Source organism: Hyaena hyaena, unplaced genomic scaffold (assembly GCF_003009895.1).
Source record: "Hyaena hyaena isolate Hyena2069 unplaced genomic scaffold, ASM300989v1 scaffold_234, whole genome shotgun sequence".
NCBI classification, from domain to species: domain Eukaryota; kingdom Metazoa; phylum Chordata; class Mammalia; order Carnivora; family Hyaenidae; genus Hyaena; species Hyaena hyaena.
In genome coordinates this window covers 439,113-455,730 of record NW_024080865.1, presented here as the reverse complement: position 1 = coordinate 455,730, position 16,618 = coordinate 439,113, and the positions used below count along the sequence as shown (strand labels likewise).

Here is a 16,618-nt window from a genome sequence, read left to right as displayed (position 1 = left end):
CATTTGCTGGGTGCATTTGGTCACTGTCCAACATGGAACCCCTATAGGTAGCTGCCATAGTTTTAAGGACCATCTGAGTAATTTATGGGGCCCCGTGTTCGACGCTTGTTAAGAATCTCAAACAGCCTCAGCAGGCTCTTCTGAGTGTGAGCCTTGTTGCCACATGGATTGCATGTTCATGAAGTGGGTCCTGGTTAGTCCAAGTGCAGAGACCAAGGCCACAAGATGTGAAGTCTTCTCAAGAGACCGTCCAATTGCATCCATGCCAGCCACGTCCCCCCTTCCACTACTTTCTATAGAGGCTCACTGACAGGGTGAAGCATGGCAAGAAACTGGGGAACAGATTTAACTGTGTATAAAACATGGCCAAATCAGGACAGACACCTATGGAAAAGAGTCTTTCTAGAAACTAATGTATCATTCTAGAATGATGCCTAAATTCTCCAAATAATTTAACACAGAGAGCTGGGAAATAGCTTAATGAAAGTTCCCAGGCCTGACTATATGAATATGGGTTGGGGTCGTAGGCTGGCACAATTCCTGATTCTGGCTACCTGTTTCTGTAGTCAAAGTTCTGAACTGCTGTCACCTTCCATGTGCCCTCATTTGGCTCCCCACAAAACACAAGTGAGGAGCCCACTAAGTGAGCTGCCCCATCCCAGGGTGGCTGCTCGGAATCCCGGGGATTCACACAAACCCCCACCCAGCATGTTGGGCAACCAAGACCTGCAGAACCAATTCCAAGTAAAACACCACATATATGCAGCGTCTTCAGCCTAGTTTACCAAGACCTGCCTGAGATTCAGACTTTCTCAAAAGAATTGCGCGCCCCCTGCTGGGCAAATAGCATTGACATTAAGCTGTCCGCTATGGTCGCCCCAAATCTGAAAATACACCTTTAGGGAATTTACCTTGTATAAAAACCAGAAACAACAGTATGACTCATAGTGATAAAGTTGAGTTATAGGAGTTATATATGGGCATGGAAGTTGAATATTTAAATGTTTCATGATTCCTGGGTCCCTAACAATTTTTTTTTTTAGTTCTTTATCTCAATTATAGAAACAAGGTAAACAGTTTTGAAGTTCTAAGTGTTCCAATAGGATTTCCTGCCCATTTCAGAGAGGAGTGATTACAGAAGAGTTCACAGGAGAGGCCACATGGTCCAAGGAGAGGACATGGGTTTGGAGATCAGCCAGCCTAGGTTGCAATCCATTTACTACTCAAGTGGGCTTCAACTTGGGACAAGTTGTTCAGTTTTGAGTTGTTGTCTCATGATCATGAGGACAATAATATTCACCTTCAAAAGTGGATGTGCAGACTAGAGATCCTATACCTGAAGTTCTCAGACGTGCTCAGTTTCACTGTGGCTGTCGTTGATTGGTACTCTGTTGTTAATAAGGGGGTCTAAGTGGGCTTCAAAGGATGGACACAAATACTACCTTCCCAGGAAGGTGGAGGCTGCCTCTGGAGTCCTGTGTCTGGTTCAGAGAATTCACCCCTGGGTCATGACAGCAGTGCTCATACTGGGCACTCTATCACTTTTGAACCTCACAACCATGACTGGCATGCTGGCTTCATGAAATATACCTCTCACTGGGCCTACCTGGGCAGTTCTCCCTCTAAGAGGTAACCATGGTCCCTCTAATACCACCTCCACCTTGCTAGCTCAAGCCACTGTCACCTCGCTCTTGAGCCAATGTTAAGCTCTTCTGTCATTCCACCTGTTCTTACCTGCCCAAATCCAGGGTAACTTTTTCCCTTTTTCTCTTTTCAAATTTTTATTTAAATTCTAGTTAACTTTTTAAAAAAAAATTTTAATGTTTATTTATTTTTGAGACAGAGAGAGGCAGAGCATGAGAGGGGGAGGGGCAGAAAGAGAGGGAGACACAGAATCCTAAGCAGGCTCCAGGCTCTGAGTCTTCAGCACAGAGCCTGATGCGGGCTCGAACTCATGGACCATGAGATTATGACCTGAGCCGAAGTAGGATACTCAACCGACTGAGCCACCCAGATGCCCCTAAATTCTAGTTAGTTAACATGTAGTGCAATATCAGTTTCAGAAGTAGAATTCAGTCATCCATCACTTTCATATGACACCCAGTGCTCATAACATGTACCCTCCTGAGCACCCATCACCAATCTAGCCCACCCCCCACCACCTCCTTCTGTCACATGTCTTTAAGAGTCTCTTGTGCTTTGTTTCCTTCTCTCTCCCCTCCCCAATGTTCACATTTTTTTCCTTAAATTCCACAGATGATTGAAATCATGTGGTATTTATCTTTGACTGACATATTTCTCTTAGCATAAGACACTAGCTCTATCCAGGTGGTTGCAAATGGCAAGATTTCATTCTTTTTAATCAACAAGTAGTATTCCATTGTGTGTGTGTGTGTGTGTGTGTGTGTGTGTGTATACCACATCTTTATCCATTCATCAGTCAATGGACATTTGGACTCTTTCCATAGTTTGGCTACTGTTAACAATGCTGCTGTGAACACCTGGGTGCACATACCCCTTTGAATCAGTATTTTTGTATCCTTTGGGTAAATACCTGATACTGCAGTTGCTGGATTGTAGGGCAGTTCTGTTTTAAGTTTTTTTCAGGAACCTCCATACTGTTCTCCAGAGTGACTGCACCAATTTGCATTCCCACCAGCAGAAAGGTTCCCCTTTCTCCGCATCCTCGCCAATATCTGCTGTTTCCTGTGTTAATTTTAGCCACTCTGACAGGTGTGAGGTGGTATCTCATTGTGGTTTTGATTTGTGTTTCCCTGAGGATGAGTGTGATTGAGCATCTTTTCATGTTTGCCATCTGGATGCCTTCTTTGGAGAATTGTCTGTTCCTATCTTTAGCCCATTTCTTCACTGGATTATTTGTTTTTTGGGTGTTGAGTTTGAGTTCTTTATAGATTTTGGATACTAACCTTTTATCAGATATTGCATTTGGAAATATCTTCTCCCATTCTATCAGTTGCCTTTCAGTTTTATTGATTGTTTCCTTCTCTGTGCAGAAGATTTTTATCTTGATGAGGTCCCAGTAGTTCATTTTTGCTTTTGTTTCCCTTGCCTCCGGAGACGTGTGTAGTAAAAAGTTGCTGCGGCCGAGTTCAAAGAGGTTACTGCCTGTGTTCTCCTCTAGGGTTTTGAAGGTTTTCTGTCTCACATTTGGGTCTTTCATCCATTTTGAATTAATTTTTGTATGGCATAAGAAAGTGGTTCAGGTTCATTCTTCTGCTTGTTGCTGTCCAGTTTTCCCAGCAACATGCATAAGAGAAAAGAAAGAGACTTTCTTTCTTCCATTGGATATTCTTTCCTGCTTTGTCAAAGATTAGTTGACCATATAGTTGTAGGTCCATTTCTGGGTTTTCTATTCTGTTCCATTGATCTATGTGTCTGTTTTTATGCCAATACCGTACTCTCTTGATGACTAAAGTTTTATAATATAGCTTGAAATCTGGAATTGTGATGCCTCCAGTTTTGGCTTTCTTTTTCAGGATTGCTTTAACTATTCAGGGTCTCTTCTGGTTCCTTACAAATGTTAGGGTTGTTTGTTCTAGCTCTGAGAAAAATGTTGGTGGTATTTTTACGGGGATCACGTTAAATGTATAGATTGCCTTGGGTAATATAGACATTTTAACAATGTTTGTTCTTCTAATCCATGAGCATGGAATGCTTTTTTATTTTTTTGTATCTTCTTCAATTTCTTTCATAATTTTTCTATAGTTTTCAGGGTACAGATCTTTTATTGCTTTGGTTAGCTTTATTCCTAGGTATCTTATTATTTTTGGTGCAATTGTAAATGGAGTCAATTCCTTAATTTCTTTTTCTTCTGATTCTTTATTGGTGTATAGAAATGCAACCAATTTCTGTACATTGATTTTATATCCTGCAACTTTGCTGAATTCCTGTATTCTAGCTGTGTTTTTAGTGGAGTCTTTTGGGTTTTCTCCATAGAGTATCATGTCATCTACAGGTAGTGAAAGCTTGCTGATTTGGATGCCTGTGTGTGTGTGTGTGTGTGTGTGTGTGTGTGTTGTCTGATTGCTGAGGCTAAGACTTCCAGTACTGTGTCAAATAGTAATGGTGAGAGTGACCATCCCTGTCTTGTTCCTGCCTGTAGGGAAAAGGCTCTCAGTTTTTCCCTGTTGAGGATGATATCAGCTGTGGGTCTTTCATATATGGCCTTTATGATATTCAGGTACGTTCTATCTATCCCTGCTTTGTTGAGGGTCAAACCTAGAGTAACTTCTGTTTGACAAAATAAGATCTGATCGAGGCTGCTCCTCCCTGCCTTGATTATAATGCCAGTCTTACCTTTGAGCTTTATGCATTTCACTCTCCTTTCCATGGATCCTCATCCCCCCAATCCCATCTCCTTCCTACTCCTTTCCATCCTTCATATCTTGGCTCTAAACTCAAGGTGGGTACAAGAAATTGCCCACTTTCTTATTTTCTTCAGAGCGAACCTTTTTGGCCTCATTCTGCTGTGCTGCAGCAGAAATCACATCTGCGGTCAGTAGAGTGTCTTTTCTTCCTTTAAAGTTCTCACAAGCATTTGGGATGTTGAATGACCTCAAAAGTGGGCGAGGCCCTCTACTCTTCAGCCCATCTGGGTCATTGCTGCTATCCTCACGGCCAATTCAGAGGGCCCCTGGAAGGAGGTGTCTCCAGTACTTACGTCTTTTTGCCTAGGCTGGAAGACACCTCAATACCATGAGCCTCTGAAGTTCACCCCACTGGGTACAACCAGCGATTGGGGCACAGCCTTCCTCCACTACACTTGAGAGTCTCCTACTCCCCCTCTCTCCCCTGCATCCCAAACAAAGGGTAGGGGTGCTTTTGAACATACCAGTTCTCTGTTTGAAACAGGAAGCACAAAGCAACCACTTATTTGTAGTAAGAAAAATTCATAAACAACATTAATATTTGAAGTTATGTGCTATAATATTGTGAAGTTATGTGTCACGATGTCTCACCATGATTATTTAATCATGTCAGGTCTCCCCAGGCCAACTCTCTATACCCGGTAGTAGTTGCTACTGGGCCCCAGATCCCCTTTCCCTGGTCCCTGACTACTTGTTCCGTGTTGGGTACCGAGAGCTCACGGCAGCATGTCCTCTGGAGAGCCTTCTCACAGTGCCTGGGGGCTGGTGGGAGGGCAGGACCAATGACTGCACTGCACACTGAATACAAAGGCCCAGCCCCTTGGGTGCTTGGGTGGCTCTGTCAGTCCGATTTGGGCTCAGTTCATGATCTCATGGCTCATGAGTTCCTGCGTTGGACTCTGTGCTGACAGCTCAGAGCCTGGAGCTGCTTCAGATTCTGTGTCTCCCTCTCTCTCTGCCCCTCCCCCACTCACACTCTGTGTCTCTCTCTGTCTCAAAAATAAATAAACATTAAAGAAGTTAAAAAATATATTAAAAAGAAAACAAAGGCCTAGCCCCTTGCCTTAAGATGGGAAAACTCTTGGTGGCATCACATTGTGTGGAACCTGGTTGAAGTGTGAAGCTGTATCTTTTCTCAGCTTCTTCCTCTTCCCTCACAGGCCCCACCTGATACCACAACTTCAATAGATCCCCTACACAAGAAACTCTACCTCAGGGGGCACCTGGGGGGCTCAGTAGGTTGAGCATCTGACTTCGGCTCAGGTCATGATCTCACAGTTAGTGGGTTCAGGTCCCATGCCGGGCTCTGTGCTGACAGCCAGCTCAGAGCCTGGAGCCTGTTTCGGATTCTATATCTCCCTCTCTCTCTGACCCTCCCTTTCTCACACTGTCTCTCTCTCTCTCTCTCTCTCTCAAAAATAAAAAAATAAACCGACTAAGCCTGGGTGGCTTAGTCGGTTAAGCGTCTGACTTTCGCTTAGGTCATGATCTCGCGGTTCGTGGGTTCGAGCCCCGCGTCGGGCTCTGTGCTGACTGCCAGCTCTGAGCCTGGAGCCTTTTTCAGAGTCTGTATCTCCCTCTCTCTCTGACCCTCCCCTGCTCACGCTGTCTCTTTCTCTCTCTCCTAGAAATAAATAAAAATATTAAAAAAAAATAAAAAATTAAACATTAAAAAAATTAAAAAAAAAGAAACTCTACCTCAGGCTTTGCTTCTAGGTACCCAGCCCTTAGGCTGTCACTTACGACATGCTTTTCTCCTTTCCTAGCATATATCACAATTTAAAAGCATAGATTTGTATAACTCTTGGTTTAATGCCTGTTTCCCCCACTAAAAAAGGCAGGAGCCATACTTTTGTTCACTGCCGTATTCCCAGCACCACATGAGGTGACTTTTACAGAAGAAAGCCATGTACTGTTTTCAATTGGAAAGCCACACAAACAGAGCCTCTCAGGGCTTGGTCTGCAGACTTTCCTTTTTTTTTTTTTTTTAAATTTTTAATGTCTGTTTATTATTTTTGAGAGGCAGAGACAGAGCATGAGCGGTGGAGGGTCAGGCAGAGAAAGAGGGAGACACAGAATCTGAAGCAGGTTCCAGGCTCTGAGCTGTCAGCACTGGGCCCGACACGGGTCTTGACCTCACACACTGTGAGATCATGACCTGAGCCAAAGTTGGAGGCTTTAATGGACTGGACCCAGGCACCCCCAGACTTTTCTGTTCAGGTGTTTTGATAACATTTGTTTGAAAAGCCAACCTACAGCAGCCGCCTATCATGTCTTGTGGCCGTCTTCGTCAAACCAGTCCTAGGTAGGCAGATTCCAGAGCCACAGGGGACTATCTGTCTGGCTCAGGATTGGTCACCTAACTCCATGCAATGACCTGTAGTTCTGGCACCACATCACAGATCAATTTGGCATGGGGGACAGTTCTCAGATGAGGGTAGAGGCCAAGCAAATAAATCAACAGCTATTTTACAGGCATCATATTCTGATTCAATGAAAATCTAGATAGCTTCTATGTTTTACTGGCGTACCAGTATTCCCGGGAGAGGCTGGATTCCTAAGAACATCTGCTAGGTTCCTAGGTGACAGTGTCTTCAGTATCACATACCTCAACTAAAATTATAATAAAACCCTCATTTTGGAATCTGCGAGAACTGTGGCAGTCTAAATACTTTAAGTTTCTGAAAGTTTTTCTCTTAGTATACATTTTTTCTAAACATTGCAATTCTCTTTTCCACTGGGTTGTCTGTCTTTCATTATTGAGGGACTGGTGACTTGGGGTCTTTATTCTGAGATGAAAGACTTCTAGGCAGGACACGGATGCACAGGGAGATTAGCCTGGATGTGCTTGGATTATGGGAGAGTGGCTACAACCGTGTTTTCTGATGGAAACCATAAAATCAGCTTATTTCTGATATACTTCTTCCTAAAAGTTAGGTAAACAAAAAGACTCCATAAAAAAAGTAGAGACTTCAATTCAGTGTTTCTAGTTTTTTTTTTCTAAGGTTTATTTTTGAGAGAGAGAGACAGAATGCAGGCAGGTGAGGGGCAGAGAGAGAGGGAGACACAGAATCTGAAGCAGGCTCTAGGCTCTGAGCTGTCAGCACAGAGCCAGACATGGGACTTGAACACATGAACCATGAGATCATGACCTGAGCCGAAGTCGGATGCTTAACCAAGTGAGCCACCCAGGCACCCCCAGTGATTCTAGTTTTTGAATGAGAGATACAGAAATGCAAGCCAAGGTTTCTCCCTACAGTTCACAACCTGGGTAAGAAAACAAGAACCACTTAACAGAAGCAAATAATTCCAGGAGATAGATGTCCATGGATGTGGTTTTCAAAATAAGAGTTCTCACAGAAATGTGTAACTCAACATGGACTTTGTGTTGTTTCTGTTGTATCTGAAAGGACTCTGGGAAAATGTGAAATCTTTTTACTGGGTAAAACTAGTGGTCCAGCTTGCCAAAGGTCCTTTCCAGTGGCACCAAATTAACTAGTAGGGAGAACAGAGGTACCTGCCAGATAACTTTTAATCTGTAAACTTTTCCCAAGTTTGAAATTGCCATGGGGAATCTTAGGAATTCCACCAATCAGTGAACAGGATCATCTAGATACTCATTCCACCTGCACTGTGCTATCGGCCTGCTCAGAATGCCTTAGAGGGAGGCGCCAAGACAAGTTAACACTCTTCTTACATCTGTTTTCCTGTCTTTGCCTGTCCCTCTTGTGTTTTTAATCACTTGTGTCACAGAACACACGTAAGTAGTTGGCATGTGTTAAACTCTGACAGTAAAGCAAAATCAGAGTTAAAGGCAAATGTTGAACCTCTTACATTCAAACACAAGCTAGTGAATGGAGGACTTTCAGTTCAAGGGCCAAATATTCTGCATTCCTGAGAAATCTTTTTCTCATTCTTTTAAGTATTTTCACATTGCACTTTGCTTCCACAAACTAAGTGGGTATAAATTTTTGAGTATAGCTTTATCACTTCAAGATCTGAATTAGGAGAATGAAAGAAAACATTTTATATCTACATGTTTTTCATTTTACTTTATTAATTTTTAAAAATTTTTATTTATTTAGTTTTAGAGAGAGAGTGCTCGTGTGCATGTGCACACCTGGGGAAGAGGTAGAGACAGAAGGGTAGAGAATCCCAAGCAGACTCCACACTGTTAGCACAGAGTCCAGTGCGAAGCTCTGTCTCAAAAACAGTGAGATCATGCCCTAAGCCAAAATCAAGAGTTGGATGCTTAACCACTGAGCCACCTTGGTGTCTTATATATTAAAAACAAAATCCGTCCATGAAAAAGGAGCCAGGTGTTAGTTTCCTATAGGGGGAACGTTCTCATGGAGATACTGTAAGGCCAAGTCGGTCCACTTCATTTCTTGTTCTTTTACAGATTCCGTGCTGCCACCGTTGTCCTGCTCAGGTTCAGGAAGCTCATTCTGAAAAGGTACAATGAACATTCAGAACACTGGTATTCTCTGCATTAACAAACCCCTTAACACTCAAGAGTACTTAGAATTAAAACCTGTGAGTTCTTAGAAGCAGGCAGCATAATTGACAGAAATGTATCCTCAAGAAAGCCCTAGGATAAAAAGACATGAGGAAATACACGTATCGCTGACATGTGCCCTGGTATCTGCAGGAGGGAACGGTAGCATCAGGACTCGGGCACTTGGTGCAGGAAGCAGTGTGGCAGAGGGATGAGAGCACAGGCTTTTGTAAGCCACTGGGGTCCAAACCCACGATTCCACTCTTTGCTGGGGGTATTCAAACCCTTGAAGCCTTTGTTTTCTCTTTGGCACTGAGAGGAAAAAGGGGCCATCACCTCATAGGACAGCTATGAAGACCAAATGAGATCAAGTGCTCACCACTGGCAGGGGCCATCCGATGCTCAAGAAATAGCTGCTATTATTACTAGTGGCTAGGATCGCTGAAAACACCCAATACTGAATCTTTTCTGGGGAGGCTGCTTTAATAGAATACCACATTTGCTGGAATATTCCTTAAACATAAGAAATGTTATTAAAATTAAACAAAACTATTCTGTCCCCAACATGCTCATATTATTAAGTGGAGAGCACTGAAAATGTACATGATAGGTGAGACTTCCCCCTAGTGACGGAGCATAGCAACATAAATCCCTACAAATGACCAGTTCATATCCTGCCAACAATTTTCTTGGAATGGTAAGCCACGGGCCACACTTAGTATAGAATCTGACATATATATTTTTCAGCATGAGATTTAATTTATATGTAACATCGTATAAGTTTAAGGTATATGACATTATGAATTGATACAGGTATGTATTATGAGATGATCATTGCAATAAGGTTAATCAACACATCCATCACCTAACAGTCAACCATGTTTTATGTGCTGAGAACTTTTGATAGTTTCCTTATATTTTAAATTTAAATGTATTACTATCGAGATTTTGCTTTGTGCCAGAGTTTACTGACACCAATTTATTTCTTTTTAATTACCTGAATTTACAACTTTTTTTGGGGGGGGGCAGCTAATTGTTCCTCAATACCGAGACTTAGGATTTCCCATTGGATTTCATTTTGCACTGTAAGAATACTGTAATGTTTTTCTCCTTTAAAGTTGTTCAATACACATAAAATGATTTACTTACAATAGGTACAAGAATTATCTGAATCACATATATCTTGTTTTACAAGATACAACATAATACGGAGATTCAAACATATCTGTACAAACTGCAAATTATCATTTACTATAATGCAATGATACATTCAAACTTAAAGAGAAAGTTTGTTTCCAATATATATAGCTGACAAAGCATAAACAAGTCCCTCGTTAATGAATTATGTAATTCGCAGACAAGCAACTTTACTTAATTTCACCTTATCTGTGGTATATGTTCTGAAATAACGTCTTTCATTGGGTCACTACTGTCTCTTGCAATGAATGCCAAGATTAAAAAAAAATGTATATATGCTTGGAAAACAAACGCGTAGAATCCTCAGGTATCATAAACACAACCATCAATTATATGGTATACTGCAAAATGGCTTCAATTCTTGGCAGCTACTCCTATGAAAAGGCAGAGTCCCTTTTCCCCAACTGCAGATCGGGACTGGCCAAGCGCCTTGCTTTGGCTAACAGAGAGCAGCTGCGGTGTCAGTGGGCTGTTGTCGGCCTAAGCTCCAGGCAGCCTCACACTTCCTCTCGTGCTGCCCTTGGAGCCCCGAGACAGCCATGTGCAGCCTAGCCCAGTCTGCTGGATAATGAGACGTGGGCGTAAGCACCTCGCCATCACAGCTGACAACCTGCTACCTACCAGATATGTGACAAGTCTGCCTATCACCCAGCCTCCAGCTGGCCTTCTGGCTGACTGCAGAGCACCACCAAATCCAGCAGGGAACAGCCAAGCTGGCAAGGACTGGAAGACCCTCTGAGCTGAGCCACAAAATCATGAGATAAATAGCTGTTGTTTCAAGCCACTCTCCTTGGGGGAGATTTGTTAGGCAGCAACAAAAGGTAACCAGTACACACACTGTCTTAGAATCACAAGACACAGGAAAAGACAGCGATTAGCAAGCAGGCTAGGCTATAGTTTGGCTGTTTAGCATGGAAATTTGTCTCCCTCAACCTCTTCCACAGCAGCAGTCCCCAAATCCTGCCATGAGCCTGTCCAGAGTTAAGCAGTTTCCCTCCGGTGCCGTGCCTTTGTCTAGGCCCTCCTCCCCTGCTGATATACTACTGCAATCACTTCCTTACTCATCCCTCTACCCAGTCATTTGTCCCTTTCTCCATGTCACACATCGTCTAACAATGCTGTCGCACTGATTTTCTAAAACTCAAATTTGCACATGGCAGATTTATATTTTGCAGACCACTCATTCCTGGCTCTCTTCAGATTGCAGTTGAAGCATGGCATCAGATACTCCTCTCAAAATCTGGTCCAAGTCCATCTTTTCTGCCTACCTTAGATGACAAATATATTCTCCATCCACAACGAATGTCTCACCATCTCGCAAAGCCTTTAAAAACTCTGGGCCTTTGAGCTTCTGTCCCCTCTGTTGGAGTGCCCTTGTCTATCCCCCCTAAATTTCTGGTCCTCCCTTATGACCAGCGTATATACTATATTCTCTCTAAAGCCCTTCCTGATGCTGAAAGGGCAATCAGCCACTTCCTATCCTATGTAGCTCTTCACAGCCCATTTATAACACTTACTATAATTACTTATTTATGTATGTTGCCTCTCTAGACCCCCAGTGGTAGGAACTACTCCTGACATTCACATAGTCTTACGGCATATGGTAGGCTTAAAAAAAATGCTTGTCAGTTGAAAAAACAAACACAAGTTTATAAGACAGGATCTGCAGCCTTCACACAGACCTAGGTAGGAAAACCCAACTTACCAGCTAAGTTTGGACTTTGGACAAGTTTGCCTCTCTGATCCTATTTCCTTCCTGTAAAATGTGATTAACACTACTACCCTTGGAAGGGTGTTTCAAGGGTTAGAGAGAACACACATCAAATTTCAACATCAGTCCATGGCATAAAACTGGTACTGAGTGGCAGCTATAATTCTTGTTATGCACTCTCTTTTGACTATTTTTCTAAACTTGAACTAAGCTGTGATGTATTAATGTTATCATTTCTTAACTTTAGATGAAAATGTATGTAAGCTGAAGTCTACTTCTCAGTCAACGGCACCAGCAGTCTTCTTGTAAGCTGCATTTCATTAACAGCTCCTCTCCAGGCCCTGGCGTGCTCTACAGAAAAGTCCCTAAAGCCTGTTCTCCTTGTTTGTGTTAGGCTTCTATGACATATAGAGGATTTTAAACAAACATTTATAAATGCACAACTTTTATTTTTTAGAAATGTTTATTTGAGAGCAAGAGAGTGTGTGTGAGTGGGGGAGGGGCAGAGAGAGAGGCAGAGAGAGAGAATCTCAACGGGGACTCTACCCTGTGAACCATGAGATCATGACCTGAGCCAAAATCAAGAATCGGATACTTAATTAACAGAGCCACCCAGGAGTCCTTACAAATGCAAAAACTTTTAGATCATTTATTATTGCATGAGGTTCAACAAACTCCGTGCAGGAGAGTTCTCCAGAGACCAGGGAAGAAGAGAGTATCCCAGGGCCCTTTTGGTCTAAATGCAAAACAGCCAGGTATCTTCCAAACATTTTCCAGGAAATCTAGGAGAGGTGTGTGTTTCAAGAGTATGTCACTAAAGGTGTCAATTGATCCAACCACAAGTAGACAAGTAGGAAATAGAGTGTAAATGCCACTGCATCGTGTTCCACTCCATCTTGGGCATTAAGCTCTCATTATCTGGTTTAGTGGCTTTGATGGCGGTGGACAGAACATGGCTCAGAAGTCTTGGGTTCCAGTCCTGGTGTGAGCCCTAACTGAACTCATCATATCAGCTCTCTGAACCACATTTCTCTTCAAATAAAAAGGTCAAGCTATCCAGGGTCTTCTAGAGTGAGAGGAATCCACAGCTTGCATTTCTGTGCTCAGCTGTTTTATTTGTCCACTGACATCCTAATCTACTAGTGTCTACCAGACCTACCTTTAGCCCACCATCCCTGGCACAAGTTAGAACCTACCAGTGGTATTGCGACATCCTCATATGGCAGTTTGTCTTCTCGCCAGGCATCGTCAATCAAATCCAAGATCCTTCCATCTCTCTGTACCTCACTGTCCATTCTCGTGCAGCTTGGATCTTGTCAGATCTGTAAGCCAAAGAGTGTGATTTCTTAAACACGAATGCTGAAGAGGTGATATAGTCTAGCACTAGGATTCCCCAGGCTCTTTAGCCTGCATGTGTCTCTTGGTGTGACGTCACCCTGGGAATGGGAAAGACTCATCTTCTCATCTGGGTCAGGGGACAGCTTATTTATAAGATCACAGTTTCTCCCTTCTGCCCGCCCTCCCCACTGCTGATGGATGCTGTATAGCATATACAGGACATCAGACATAGCCCAGTTGACAGACCAGTGTGACAGAGGCCTTGTGTACAAGGCCACAGTATATCTAGAATGTAGCTTTTCTCTCCTGATACGCACACTTAGCTTTCCCTGTTTGGGATGTCTTTGACGAATCCCTGATTCATAACCAAATCTCCTCTCTGTCCCCTTTAGCCTTTTCCTGCAATATTTTTACAACAGTCTCCACCTGCCTTGGCTCTAATATTAGCATCCTTAGGCACAGGGGCTAAATGAACACATTGAGATACTGGACTGGGGGCTACACAAAGTAACCAACTACAGATCTGACAGAACTCCTCAGCTAAGTTCACAAAGGAAAACTGCGTCCCTTCTTAAAACAGCATCTAACCCAAGTTCTGAAAGGAGCACCTCCAGGTGAACAACAGTAGCATGACCCTATGATGCCCATTTCTGCTTCCTTTTGGGGTTCCTTCCTGATTTTTTTTTGCTGTACTTCCTTCAATGCCTGGACCAAGTGGTCAAGATGCTACTTAGCTCCCTGGCCATAGCTGATTCTCTATTTTTCTCCTAAACAGCTGCACCCAGCATGGAGAGAGCCTCTGGCTTCCCTGTCTCCAAGTTTGGACTCTGCTTCTTCATTATGGGTTATGACCCTACTGTGCTTCCCTCCACAAAGCAGCCATCCTGAAGGCCTGGAAGCCAATGGCACCAAAAGCACTCCTAGTTTCTGAGGCTGTGAACATTCACACCAGGAACAATCTTTAGCAGTGGGCTCCAACTCCTTCAGACAGGTCTGTGCTTGTCCCCAATAGCATGATCGCAAGACAGCCCTAATGCCTAGGTAGTAATTACACAGGTTGAGGTGGGATAAGAGTTTTTGACCCCATGGTAAAGAGCCAGGCAAAACTGAAGCAGAAGGTGTCCAGTTATTTCTGTCTCCAGTGAAACAGATGAAGCTGTGATGTTTTGCTCAAGAATTAATCCAGGACGACTCAGTGGGTAACTCAAGGCAAATATAAAGATACTGTCTTTAGGAAATTTACATACAATTCCAGTTACATTTTTGGAATTCCTTCCTACAAGAGCCCCTTTTCCTGCTGCCATTCCTTTGTCCTTGCCGCTGTCCCCTGGGATACCCTCATTTCTCTAGCTTTTCAGAACTGGTTAATTTTTCCAGTCACAGAGAGTCCACCTTTCTGTGAAGTGTTTTTCAAATCACTCTACCTTTAGCAGGCATTCTGCCTTTAAAGAAAGTTTCATTCTTGTCCTTAGGATCCACCTAACAAGTTAGGTAGTCTTTCCAACGGTTTGCTCAGGTATCCTTGTCTCCAATTAATATGTGTAAATTTTGCAGCAAAGACTCAGCACATCTTTCCCAAACTTGGCCCCAACCTTTTTTCAACCGTTCCTCTTCAAAACACCACTAACCCTGCCACACTTTACAGACTTCGCATGTAAAAGCCTTTTTCCCCCATCACTAACGCCTACTTTTCCTTCCTAACTCAACAATAGGTTCAGCTCGTCTGGTCAACATCCCATTTCCAGAGTAGGGCGCTCACATGCCTTGACTCTGCAGGGGCTGAAGAGTGGAAATCATCGTAGACAGGCAATGTCCCAGACAAAGCCCGCTGTCACGAAGCACTTGACACACTCGACAGAACGAACCACTACCACCTTCCTGAGCAAACTTTTCCTACAAATGTAACAGTCCCAACGCCTGGAATGCTCTTTACAATCCCTTTGTTTGCAGCAAACCCCTAGTCAGTCTAAAAAACTTGGATCCCAGGTCCTGTCCCGCAGGAGGCCTGTTCCTAGATCCAGGCAGAGAGCGCTTCCCGTTCTTCCTGGGGTCCCTTAGTTCTGGGGGCACTGCGAAAGTTCCAATTGGGAGCTTGTCACAATGCCCATTACATGGGTTTCCCAGACCCGCGGTGCGTCCCTTCCGCGGCACAGGTGCACGTTTTATCTCATCAATGCACTTTATCGCTTTGCGAACAGGTAATTACAAGATCTATGGGACGACCTTCTCCCTTACTAGAAATGATCCGCGGCACAGGTGCACGTTTTATCTCATCAATGCACTTTATCGCTTTGCGAACAGTTAATTACAAGATCTATGGGACGACCTTCTCCCTTACTAGAAATGACCCTCGCCAGCCACCACCATCCATAAGACGCGTGGGGGCGCCCAACAGTTCCGGCTTCCGGCTCGAAGCTGGATACACCAAATGTGGAAGCGGGGGAGGCCCAGAACCGCCACGGAAGTGCCTTTCCACCCGCCACGGCGTGCACCAACGAAAGTGTGAGGATGAAGTGAAGCCATCAGCCTCCACCGATGGAAATGGAGAAAGGGCGACGCTGAGGAAGCAACGCGTCCGCGTCCCTTCAGACTAGGGGCGCGGGAAAAGCCTTACCCGCGCGGCACCCAGCGCTGCGCCCGCTTCCGTCAGACCCCACCCTCAGCATCACGTGACCCGCGCCCCTTTCTTGACTTCTCCCGGATGTGGGTGAGCCCATTTGCTGGCGGAGAGGGGAGGTTTGGGAGGACCCAGCTTCAATTAAAAATAAGGGGGCAGTGGGCGGGACGAGCGTGTCGACAGGAGAGGCTGGACGTCGGGTCGGCGGTGACGCGCGTGCGCGCTCCCGCCCGGAGGTAACGGCGGGAAGCCTCGGGGACGCGCTCGCGGCGGCCCGGTAACAGCATGTGCGCCTGGAGGACGGGCGCAGGGCGGGCGTGTCCTAGCCCGGAGGCAGCGCTGGCTGCGGTGGTGCCGCGGGCTGCGAGGCCGTATGGCCCGGGGCTGGCGACCGCTGCAGCCCGCCGGCCACCAGTCCCGCCCTCGCCTGCCTGGGGCTGCTGCGGCACCCCGCCTGTCCGCCTCGCAGCCTATACCGTGCGGACCCGCGAAGGCGGATATGGCCTTGCCGGGCACACCGTCCGGGCCAGCCAGGTGGTCAGCCCCTCCCCCGAGGCCGGGGGGGGGGTGGGGGCGGGGGCGAGCTGTAGCCGAGCCCTCGTCGCTCGCGGCGGAGCCAGCTGCGGGCCGCTCTTCCTCTTCAGAGGAGGAACCCCCGGCACAGCCCTCCCGCCTGGGCTGCCAAACCTGGTTAGCTTCCCAGCATTGTTGCGACTTAGGCCCTCGACGGCGCGTGAAGCTGGTTCTGTAATGTGGGTGTCGGGGGGACTTAGTTTTTGAAGTGAGTTAATGTCAGTACAGGAGGTACAGAAAGGTGGCAGAAATCGTGAAGGACTGAAGTTACGGATTGCTCTAAAATCAGGGGTGGA

The 16,618-nt window shown here is 45.0% G+C and overlaps 2 protein-coding genes across 9 annotated transcripts in view; one reads left to right on the top strand and one right to left on the bottom strand.

Annotated features, from left to right (window-relative positions):
- Window positions 1-8,612: 8,612 nt before the first annotated feature.
- On the bottom strand, window positions 8,613-15,830 carry ANAPC13 (anaphase promoting complex subunit 13). Of its 2 annotated transcripts, none has more exons than XM_039243852.1 (3): window positions 15,747-15,830; window positions 12,991-13,116; window positions 8,613-8,836 (listed from the first exon to the last, which is right to left on the bottom strand). In XM_039243852.1, the coding sequence occupies exons 2-3, from the start codon at window positions 13,087-13,089 to the stop codon at window positions 8,711-8,713; spliced, it is 225 nt and encodes a 74-aa protein (XP_039099783.1). In that variant the 5' UTR covers window positions 13,090-13,116; window positions 15,747-15,830; the 3' UTR covers window positions 8,613-8,710. The 2 variants fall into 2 exon arrangements, with proteins under 2 accessions (XP_039099783.1, XP_039099784.1); XM_039243853.1 differs by lacking the exon at window positions 15,747-15,830 and adding an exon at window positions 15,471-15,546.
- The window catches only part of CEP63 (centrosomal protein 63), a 59,149-nt gene continuing 58,289 nt past the window's right edge, over window positions 15,759-16,618 (top strand). For 2 of the 7 annotated variants that reach the window (XM_039243846.1, XM_039243849.1), the window contains exon 1: window positions 16,000-16,283. In XM_039243846.1, the coding sequence (XP_039099777.1) occupies window positions 16,035-16,283 (249 nt within the window). In that variant the 5' untranslated portion in view covers window positions 16,000-16,034. Of the gene's footprint in view, window positions 15,840-15,998; window positions 16,284-16,618 lie in introns of those variants that run through there. The other 5 variants (XM_039243847.1, XM_039243848.1, XM_039243844.1 and 2 more) reach the window with 5 other exon arrangements.

Coding starts and splice junctions, on each gene's coding strand:
- ANAPC13 (XM_039243852.1), bottom strand. CDS start 13,089: ATGGACAGTGAGGTACAGAGAGATGGAAGGATCTTGGATTTGATTGAC. Junction 8,837..12,990: donor AGGATGTCGCAATACCACTG/GTAGGTTCTAAC, acceptor GTACCTTTTCAG/AATGAGCTTCCTGAACCTGA.